The sequence below is a fragment of the Benincasa hispida genome, chromosome 7, assembly GCF_009727055.1.
Source record: "Benincasa hispida cultivar B227 chromosome 7, ASM972705v1, whole genome shotgun sequence".
Taxonomy (NCBI): domain Eukaryota; kingdom Viridiplantae; phylum Streptophyta; class Magnoliopsida; order Cucurbitales; family Cucurbitaceae; genus Benincasa; species Benincasa hispida.
In genome coordinates, this window is record NC_052355.1 from 48050661 (window position 1) to 48062411 (window position 11751).

Below are 11751 nucleotides of genomic sequence, written 5' to 3' on the forward strand. Positions count from 1 at the left end.
ACTAGTAAATCATATTTACCTTCTTTTGCCTTATTCTTCTCGACCAAGTATTTTGGGCAATTTCTCTTCCAGTACCTATTCTAGTTGCAATAAAAACAGGTTCCCTTTGCAACCTTAACATTTTTGCCCTTCTAGACAGCAATAGCAGGTGTAGCTTTATTCCCCTTACCATCTTTCTTATTATTCCATTTTTTGGACCCTGAGGAAGAATGCGCAGACTTAATCCTAGAGGTAGAACCTCTGTAGAAAATTTTTGAGGAACTGGAAACATTTGCCTCTCTGTGTTGTCCTTTGACTTTCATTAAGGACTCATATATCTACAGCTCGTTGAGAAGGGTGGTAAGGTTGTATTCTATTTTCTTCATGAAAACATTGTCGCGGAACTGCAGGAAACTCTTCGAAAGAGTCTCTATTTTTAGACTTGTCTATGACAACCCTGTTCATCTCTGCCATGTGAAGTGGACCATCATATTAAAGACATGCTCCCTAACAGATGATCCCTCATTCATCCTGACGTTGAAGATGAACTTGAGAGCATCATGCTTGAGATATGTGGACACTTGCTCGAACATCTCACACAATGACTCAATTATCTCACGTGTAGTGACCCTGGTCTCATGCTTTTTGGCCAAGACTTCAGTTAAACTTGCCAAAATGCAGACTTGAGCCTTTTCATTGGCTTTTGTCCACTTGTCATGGGCATCACGAACATTTCGTGATGCATTGAGTCTAGGGACTGGAGGACATTCCTCCACTAGAACAACTTTGAGGTCGCTGATGACCAAGACATTGTTAATCGTATATTTTCATGTGGCATAATTCTTACCATTTGATTTATCTGCACCAAGTAAGGAGATTACAGTGCTAGTCATGGTTATAAGATGCTGATACAAAACAAATTATTTATATTAGATTTCTTTCCAAAAACTCATTTAATTAAATTAATTTAGCAAAAATTAATGAACCCTAACAACATTTAATTTTGCAATGATACTTTAGTGATTTAGAATAAATGTCACTCGGGGTGTAGTTATTCCTTTACTGAACATTCTCAATTAAAAATTATACAAGAATAATTCTTATTCCTATTAATTACCATTGATTTGGTCAAGAAATCATTAACTTCTGTAATGTTTTCTTATAAGTGTAATCCTTCATTTTCAACCCTATAGTCCCGCCCTAACTAGTCTGCCTTAGAGAAGAACATAATTGGTGCAATTGACAATAGTGATTTTATCCATTCTAGAGTTCGCTCTGTCTCTTTCCATGCAAACACCTTCCTATGGGGGACTCTCTCAGAGAGCCACGAGGCCGAGCATGGAAAAAATTACAAACTAATGAAGAAGACCGTAGGTTGACACACATCCTTCTCCCATTTACTACAAACACTTTCTCCATTCACCTAGATATTGACCAATGCAAATATCTTTCTAAGGAAGGGTGTACCCAGGATGCCATGAGGCCGAACATGGATCTCACAGTGTGAACTTATACGGAGAACGTGAGTGAAAAAAGGACATATGACATAATCTTTTCCCTCTCACTAAGTATTTTAGAACCCAGGGTTTATTAACTTAGATAAATCCAACTAATTAATTTAACTAAATCATTGTTAATTTGCTCAATATAACGTTTATATTGAATATTTTAACAATATATGATTTTATTTATTAAACACTTTAATAAATCCAATCATTTTTTGCATGCTTACAAAATATTTGTCTAATTCACCCTTTAGGTCAGTTCCCAAGTAGGAGTATTATGTTTCCACTAATTTAAATACCTCAGCCTTGAACAGAACCTTGCTTAGACAAAGATCACTTATAGATAATCATTTTATTATTTTAAATTAATCATATTAAAAGAAAAATAAAAGATTATCTTATTTCTAATCATATTAGAAATATTCAACATAAGTCTAGGTGAATTAATTTTGAACCATTTAAAATTAATTAAGACCTATGTTTACATGCAATCCTTGATTATAGATTTTAATATCTAATTCATTAATTATATAACGCTTATATTTTAATGAAATATTAAAACCTATAACATGCATTCTAATGACATCATAATATAACTCTTATATTTACTAAAATAATGTCATACTAAATGCATAATTCATTTTCATTAAACAATATAACACTTATATTAAAAGTTAATGAAAATCATGCACATACTATCATACAATATATCAATTGTATTCGAGTATGATACATGAGCATGCTTAATTAATCACGCAACCATATAATATAACACTTATATTAAATATGATACATGAAATATGTTTATCCTAAAGTGAGATTTTAAACTATATGACATACATTATACAACATACATTAAAAAATAATTTAATCATACATCATATGTAAAATTAAATTAAACAGAAAAATAGACCAAATTTGCCATCCCTAAAAATTAATCAAATTTATCTTATTCAAAATTAATTTTATAATGTATCTATATACAATTAATTCCCTTATTTAATTTGAACAATTCAAATTAATCCAAAATTAATTGATTTTTATTTAACCCTTAATGGCTAGCAAGAGGATCTTATGGATCTATATATTAGAAGCTCTAATGATATGAGATTAATTAATTAAACTCTTTAAATAAATTAATCAATATTCATTAATCAGGTCACTCCAACAAATATTGATAACTAAACTTTTCGCACGGTATATATGTTTGTGTGTCCATGGATATAACTAATCAACAGTAAGCTGACCTTTCACAAATTGCTCATAACTACAACTGAGTCAAATTACTATTTTATCCCTGTAGTTATATCTAACTCCTTAAGTATCATTCGCCTCTCTAATGAACAAAGAGTCTATAGTCCAACTATAAACTAACCCTTCTCGGGCCAATGAAAGGGTGATGTCTCATTGTTCAAGACTCGGAATCAGCTTTTAAGAAAACAATTCATCTACTTTCTCTAATGTCGGGAAGGAAGTGTATTCCATCTTGCATAGTTGTATTCCTAGCTCCCCACTCGAACAAATCCTAAAATGGTAGGCTTATTGAGTTGACTAAACTGACAACTCTCACCCATATAGATCAAAGGATTTCCTCATAAACATGAGCTCACAATTCACTCAGGATTAAGGTCAAGTCACCTATGGTCATCCTAATGAAATGTTAGTCTCTTCAATTAACGATGTTATAAATAGAAATCAATCATTTTGTGGTCTGGTTTATACAAGATCAGACCATGAAATGATTGGTTTCTATTTATAACATCGAGGCGTTTTAGACCATTGAGGCATCACATCAGGCTAACAAAGTTCTTCTTATTATCAATTTTAAGAAGTTAACAAACATTAATCTCAAGGATTGGGTTGTGCCCAATTTTTACCAACAAAGAAGTTTAAGGAACATTTGGGATTTTTAATTAGTTATTATAGTCAGTGATTATTACAGTTAATAGTTATATTAGTAGGTTGGTTATAATAATCCATATTTGGGATGCAGACTATGTTATTATGGATAAGAATTATCAAACACTATAACGAGAGAAAGAGAGGATAAGTATGAAATGATAAACTTTGTAGTGAATAATAAACATTATAACAAAGAGAAATTTGAAATATTAATATTGTACTTAATTGTAGACTATAATCGTTGGAAATACCAACTATTATAATTGAAACCACGAACATGAAATAACCAAAGAACCCACCTCACTTACTTGGAGTTGGAGGCCTAAACAGTGCCTGAGGTAGGTTTTTTAAATTTAAAATCTAAAAGTAAAATTGTAACTATTACCATATTTAGGGTTTAATTTCAACAAAAAAAAAAAAAAAAAAAAAAAAAAAAAAAAACCTCAAGAGTCGGAAAAGGTCTTTTCCACCTAACATTCAATCATTGATACCAAAGTAACATTTTAGATTGAATAGCAACGTCTGACTTTGCAACAAGAAAATAAAAATAAAATACATTTATATATATAAAGGAAAAAAAGGTATTACCGGATTTCATCGGGACAAAAACGATCTGACTCAGTCACCGTCAGAATCTTTGATCTTGATGGTGATTCGTGGAGTTTCCAATCTCAGTGCTTTCTTCAAATCTTCGATGCCGACATTGGAACTGGTGAACGCCAACCGCCGAAGTCGGGTCCGGTCATCCACCACTATATCGGTACGATTCCCCACCTACAACCGCCGCCAACTACCTTGCATTGTATCACCCCCACCGGGTCCGATCCGTGGTGGAGGAATATGAAATTTTCCGCCAACGACAATCCGATCCACGCCATTTCTGCACTATCTCCCTGCAACTTCTCAACCAATGTCTTCGGCATTTCCCCAATTTCCCTCCATTCCGAAAATTGAACGGCCACTTAATATATCTTCACACTTTTAACATCCTCTGGCGATCCCATTAGTCCCACAACCACCATTCTGCCGTCGGCAAATCCGATTATCGACGAATATACATCCGGGTCGGGTTTCAGTTCATATGGTTCGGCCCACGATTTATTTATCGGGTCAAACGAAAATATCGTCCCAGAATATTTATGCATGACGTGCAATTTATATTCGTCAACAGCAACGGAAAACCACGTGGCAGTCGTGAATTCGGCAAAAATTGAGGGCAATTCACCGCACGTGTCCCACATTTTGGATTCCAAATCGTAAATTTCAACGGCCGGCGCTTCGTCGACAAAGTCGCACCTGCCGGCGACGATGATGACTCTGTGGGCAACGAAGGCAACGATTGGATCGACACACCATGTCAGGGGTTCCACGTGATGCCACCTGAGATGGAGGGGGTCGATTGAAAAAGAGAACTGGGAGAGGGTGAGTGTGTAGAGTAGAGTGGAGTGAGAAGAATGGAGGGGGGCAGCGGGTGTGACCGATGGGCGGAAGTTGATGTCCATCCAGACGGCGGAGCGGGGGTCGTAGGCGGCGGTGAAAGAAGAGTGGAGGAGGAGCCATGGTTTGAGGGCGTTGAAATGAGAGAGAAATGATGAAACGGCGCGTTCCCAACCACGTGAAACGCAAGAGGAGGAGGCCAGATCGATGAGAAGGACGTGGGAGAGAATAGACTCCAAAATGTCGCCGTGGACGGCGGCGCCGTCTTGCTCATCCACCCTTTCCTCCGCAGACATGGGTGCAAGCTGTGATTGCTCCATTTGAGGCCATATTGATTGAATAAATATGTAAACACAATATTTCTCCTTTTGTTTTGTAAGAACCAAAAAATTGCATAACCGGAGAGAGAGAGAGAGTATGGATATTATATTCAAATGGGTAAGTAGATTTCAAAAATTAAATACACGCTATAAATCGCAACAATTAACTGAAGTATATCGTCAAAATTAATGAAAATAAAAATTTGGAATGAAGTTTGATGCAACATGACAGAGTGTCAATGTTGAATTGTTGATAATATATTATTTTTATAAAAATGGAAAATTAAAACATAATTTCAAGGGATAAAAGTAGGCAGAAATGTATGGTGGATGAGGAACAAGCGTGAGATTAACATTCTGAAGTTCGTCAATTTAGTTCCTATATTTTAATTTTAGTTTTTCTATTTTCAATAACTTTTAAATTTAGTCCCAATGCTAGTTAGTTGTTGGTTTTCTTAAAAACCTTTTATTTTCTACCGTATGTTAAAAATGTATTCACATTTTTTTATTTTATTGCATGAAAATTATCATTTTAGTAAAAATTAACTTTAACCGACAAAATTTAAGACTTGTTGAAAGTACAAAGACTAAAATTGGACGAAAGTACATGCATCAAAATTGAACAAACTTTATAGTACTGGGACTAAGCTTTTATTTTAACCTTTTTTTTCTAATAATATGTAGGGTGGGGATCGAACTTTCGACCTCGAGGTTAAGAGTTTATACTTGATGCTAGTAGAGCTAAGCTCATTTTGGCACTTATTATAGGACCGGTATAGCAACTCTAGAAGGGTGAATACGATTTAATCAAACTAATTAGAACTTTTTTTTTAATGTGGACCCAATTGAACAAATTAACAAGCTTTTTACTAATAAGTAATTTAAACAATAAATTCATGTAAATGAATTCAAGTATCCAATTTAATTTTCATAATAAGATTAGTAATATAAATATGCAAAGATAAATTCAACCAACCTAAATAGACAAAGGTGAGCCATTAATTTCAAGGATAATTATAATAATTAATTTCTTGCAAATAAAAAATAATAAATTAATTACAAAATTAAATAGGAGAGGGACGGAGAAATTGACACCAAGAATTTTATAGTGATTCGACACACCGACCTATATCCACTTTCCAAACTCCTCTTGGGTATGTCACTACGAACTTGACTCTTTCCATGACTTAGAATCGAATCAATACAATGTTCTTTTTTCGGGAGTAAGAATGAACGGATCCTTTCCATGGTTAGGATCAAACTATTACAACATCTCTTTTTAGGGATCAAGATCAACTCTTACAATGAATTTGGAAATGAAGAACAATATGAGAAAAACTCTCCTGAAGAGCAAATTTACAAGTTTTTGCTCACAACAAATCAATCTTCACAATACAATAATATATCTCTCTCAAGAACAAGATGAAAAAGAAGAAGTTGAAGCTTGGAAAGTGCAACAATGGAGCTTAATGAATTATGGAGGATTGAAAACAAAAAAAATGTTCTTTTTAATTTTGAAGAAGATGAAGAGTTTAAAAAGAGATGGGGTAAGTGAAAACCAAATTTAATTTGAATCATTAGATGTTGGTAAAATAAAATTGAATGGTGAAAATTTAAACTCAACTAGTCATTAGACACAAATATAATATAATATAATATAATAATATTATATTATATTATTATAATCATTTAGATGGTGAATTATTATATTATTATAATAATATAATATTATTATATTATATTATTATAATAATATTATAATATATAATATAATCATTAGATGTTGGTAAAATAAAATTGAATGGTGAAAATTTAAACTCAACTAGTCATTAGACACAAATATAATATAATATAATATAATAATATATATTTTATTTTTAAATCATTTATATATTTGTTTTTAAATCATTTCCTTTTTAAATTATCTTTTTAAAACCAATCCAAAAATCAAATGTCCACCATGTGTCACTCCTTCATTGCTTCAAGTGGCACCTTTCAGCTGTCCACTTTTGATGAATAAAAATCTGTCATGTCATCATCTCGAGATTTTTCCCTTAAAGCTTGTTTCCGCTATATCTTCTTTCGTTTGAACTCTGATTTGAACGATTCAAATTTTGTTGGAATCGTTGTTTCGAGCTCTACACGATGAACACTTCAAAACATTAAAATATAGTGAATAAAATCACGTTTGTTATCATCAAAATATTAATTAATTATTAATTTGAGATTAAGGGTAAAAATCCAACACTTACTATAAATTAATAAATATATAGAAGTTTAAAAAATCGTTCATGAATTGTAATTTGAACAAAGGCATCTTTTTCTCATAATTAAAATATTGAAGCAAATTGTCTTGTAATAAAATGAGACAAGTGTTCGTTCTTTTTAAGGATGGCATAGTGTCAGACCCTCAATATCCGAAGCACAATGACATGGTAGGTGGGTCGTGTTCAATGGGTGCAATGCATGCCCAAGGCTAATGGGAGGTTAGCCAAGACATACACGCCCAAGGTATCGGATGTGCGAGCAGGCGCACCAGGCGAACGAGAGGTCGGCTGGACATCGGATATGATGTGGGCAAGCAGCCCACACCCCGTGCTTAGAGATTAGCACGAGCATATGTGGCTGGTAGGGCACGCATGACACATGGACACGTAGGGACCAATTGCAAGGGCACGCGCGTGCACATGGTGCACAACCCAAATAGGTGCAACGCGACATAAGGCAATGCAACACTAGGCACTGGCACACATTAGGCGAACACACGAAGGTCCCAGGTGCGCACCAAGCAATAAGCCACAAGCACACCCGAACAAGGTAGTGCGCAAGAGTTGCAGTCTAACACCTAACCTGACAGCCACGAGTGGTAGTGCACTTAGTGCACACTTGACCTATGGACGGTTGGAAGACTACCCAAGGAGTGGGGAAGACCACATTCCAAACGTGGGATAAAGCTACACGAATTGTGGAAAATTCCAAGAGTAACCACCCACTAGGTGAGAAGTATCCTACAAGCTAGAAAGGTGGTGTTTTAAAAATAGTATGTGGGAAAGTGGAGCTAAACCGGTGCAGTTAGTGGGTATGTCCTCTCCTAGAAGGAAAGGAAGGAGATCATGGGACAAGACAAGTGGTACTATTTTAAAGGGTAGTGGGAGATTAACTCCCATTTGGGTCACTCCCCCACGTCCTCCACATTTTTAGGCTTTTCCCACTAGTATAAATAGTAGGATTTTAGCGGATGTAAAAACACTACTTCACTTCTAGGCGAAAGTGATATTCTCTCCATTATAATTCTCTCTAAAATTCATGGTCTCGTAGTTAGAGTGCCCCTTGAGTGTTTGTATTGTGGATTTTATCAGCTTTGGTAATAAAGTGTTATTTCCGCAATCAAAGTATTCTCCTCTTTTCTCTTTCAACGTGAGTCAACAAAACAACCCACTCTGGAGTTCATGAGCTTTAGTAGGTGACTTTGGGAAAAATTTGGGTCTAACTTATAGGTTGGTTGAGGAAACTTTCTTGGCACCTCACGGAAAAAGTTCTATGATTTACGCATATCGCTTCCATCCCATGACATGTGGTACAATGATAAAGAGACTAAGCTATGTTTGATCTCATTAACTTAATAAACTCCCTTATCTTTACCCTAATTTAAAAACCAAAAAATAGTAAAAATAATACTAGCTTTTCATTGAATACATTTTTCACCGTATATAAACAATATTTTTATTCTTTCTTTTAATATAAATATTTTTCTAAAATAATATATCAAGCTCTTTCCATTTATTCTCTCATTCTCATTCTTCACTTTCCCATTCTAATGTTTTTATATTCATACTAATTAATTTTTCCCCCTAATTGTTTTCTAAGATTTTTTTTTTTATCTAATTCCCGTTTATTGTCTATATTTCAAAAAATTATACTTTTAGTTATTAAATCTTGAGGTTAATTTTAATTTAGTCTTTAAATTTCAAAATGTAATAATTTATTCTCAAAGTTTGAGTTTTGTTTCAATTTAGTTTCTAAATTTTGAAGTTTATACTTCTTGCCTTTGATTTTTCACTAAATAGTAAATACTCACTTTAGTCTTTGTTATTATAGTATATTGATTAATTTAGAATAATTATGAATAATGGAGGGACGAGGAAGATTAAATAATTTGTATAATATAATTAATTAAGATTAGTTTAATTGTAACAACCCAAATTTCTAGTATGTTTCTAGGACGCTACTTTATGCATGCATAGGCTTAGCAATACATTTTCTCAAAGAATAATTAAATAAAAGAGATAATATTTTTATTTAATTAAATAATGCTCAAATACACAAAGAAGAGAAAACCTAAAAAAAAATATTGTTCGGGGTACCCCTAATCCAACTTTAAATTAAACAACAATTAAATAAATCAATAAATAAAATCAAGGAATATTTCATAAAATTTTTAAAATGCATGACTCCTAAACTAGACTCTAGTACGTGAAACCTAAGCGCGGAAGCAGTAATTCATCCAAATGGCCAGGTCACAGATCACTCTTGTCATGTGTCAATCTATCTTTACCCTTATCTGAAAAACATGAAAAGAAAAGGATGAGTATAAAAGGATACTCAGTAAGTGACCCACTACTGGGCCCACTCAGTGATCTGTTAGTCTTTCTATTGGGACAGAAGTGCACAAGGGCATCATAGGCGTAGGCATAGGCATAGGCATAAGGGGCGAACTCGAAGGCACATTTTCATAAGTAGTGACCCCAGAGATCACAAACATAAACATAAGTGGTGGTCCCAAAAGAACACCCGTAATAAGCATAGGGTGTGGGCCTGAAGGCTCACAACATGCGATGTGCATAACCCAATGGCAATACTAACAGTCCACTAAAATCTCATACAGACATAAGCATACAAACCAGATCATAAATCATGCTAAGATCACCAACAGTTCACAATTTATCCATCTCATCAAACTTTGGCGACAACATACAACATCGATCAATACTGACATAAGCGTAAGTTTCCAAAATTCATCTGAATCATGCAGGCATATCAAAATATTTTATTCCAACTTAGGAACCAATACATAACAACGTATTTTGGGTTCGAGGGCAAAACCGGGTAGTAAACCACTTTACCTCAACTTGGTCACAAAAGTCTACGCAAAATAATTCCTTAAAAACCTTTGGAATACTGAATTCATACACCCAAAGTTGTGGCTTGATCCAAGACAAATTCCAAAACTTGATTCAATTACCAATTGGGTCACAAGAATTAAATCTCAAAATCAATATCTTAATTTTCCCACTATTACTCTCAATCCAAAAGAATAACCAACCAACAACTATACCCAAAACTTAACAATTTTCTGCAAAACGAAAAAAAGATCTCTAGCTTGATGAGTGAACTCTGCCTCAAAAACTTTCAAATCTTGAATCTAAGTTTTCACACCAAATAGAGCGTTACTAATTATAACCCAAAAATCAAATGGCGTGATTTCACCATCCCAAAATTATTAAAGGAAAAAAAAAAGTCTTACCCAAGGTTTTTCTCAAAGATTCCGCCCCACCACAAAGAAAGATCCGAAGTAGTGGTGGCTGATGGTCACAGTCGACTCATGGTACCATAGATAGGCCGCGGGTGTTGCCGTCAAACGAAAAAAATTGTTTAGGCTAGCGGCTGGTAGTGAGGGTCTTGTATGAGGAGGGTTTGCGAGAGTGAAAGATGGGGAATTTTCTAGTTTTACAGATTTTATTCAGTAGTGATTATGAATAAACTAGAGCTACAAACAACGATCCAACTGTTCAAAATGAAACTCTATAGGTCTCAAACTAACTGACCAAATTTTAGCACGGTCCAACGTTTCAAACTTCAGCAATCAATAATTTTGTGGAAGCTATCACTGAAAAATCGAATTGTTTTCTACCCAATTTTTGGCCTTTTTTCACTCTCATTTAATTTCGAAAAAAAACTCAATTCTTTTATTTTTTTTTCAAATTTTGAAAAAGATAAATAAAATATTTTATCACAATATCTCCAAAATCTCCAAAGATTCAATTAAATTAATAATCATTTAACTTTTCAAATTACCTTAATTTAGGCTTCAAAAACCAAAATTCAATGGCACAAAATCCATTAATTTGATACAAATTAAATTATTTCAAAGATTAAATCAATTCAAAACCACATGAAATTAATTATCTCTTTTTTTTAAGTTGGCCCTATAATCCAAAATCAAAGGGAAGCAAAATTCAATATTTTCAGGATAATCAGTTCGAATATCTAATCAATTAAATTCAATTTAACCAATAAAAGTTTTTCAATTATTTCAATTTAATCCTTTTTCCAAATGAAAGGGAAATTTAAACTCAATAATTTTAGATAATTAACTTAAATTTTCCTGAAATTCGAGATGTTACATTCTTCCCTCCTTAAGAGACTTTCGTCCTTGAAAGTTCAAGTCCTTAAAGGCTCGTGATACTTAGTTCTGGTCTCATCTTCATGTTTCCAAATTACTTCTTCAGACCGATAATACTGCCAAAGAACTTTTAATTAGCGCTAACTCCACGTTTCAGAAAGTCTTCACCGTCTACCATGAATTGTATGACTTATCTGAGACAATA

At 33.7% G+C, this 11751-nt stretch overlaps 1 protein-coding gene across 1 annotated transcript; it reads right to left on the bottom strand.

Annotated features, from left to right (window-relative positions):
* Positions 1-3984: 3984 nt before the first annotated feature.
* LOC120080868 (F-box/kelch-repeat protein At1g23390) lies at positions 3985-5119 on the bottom strand. The gene is given in 2 exon segments (XM_039035529.1): positions 3985-4144; positions 4147-5119. Coding segments are annotated over 2 exon segments (1113 nt in total). The 3' UTR covers positions 3985-4004.
* Between the last annotated feature and the right edge of the window lie 6632 nt (positions 5120-11751).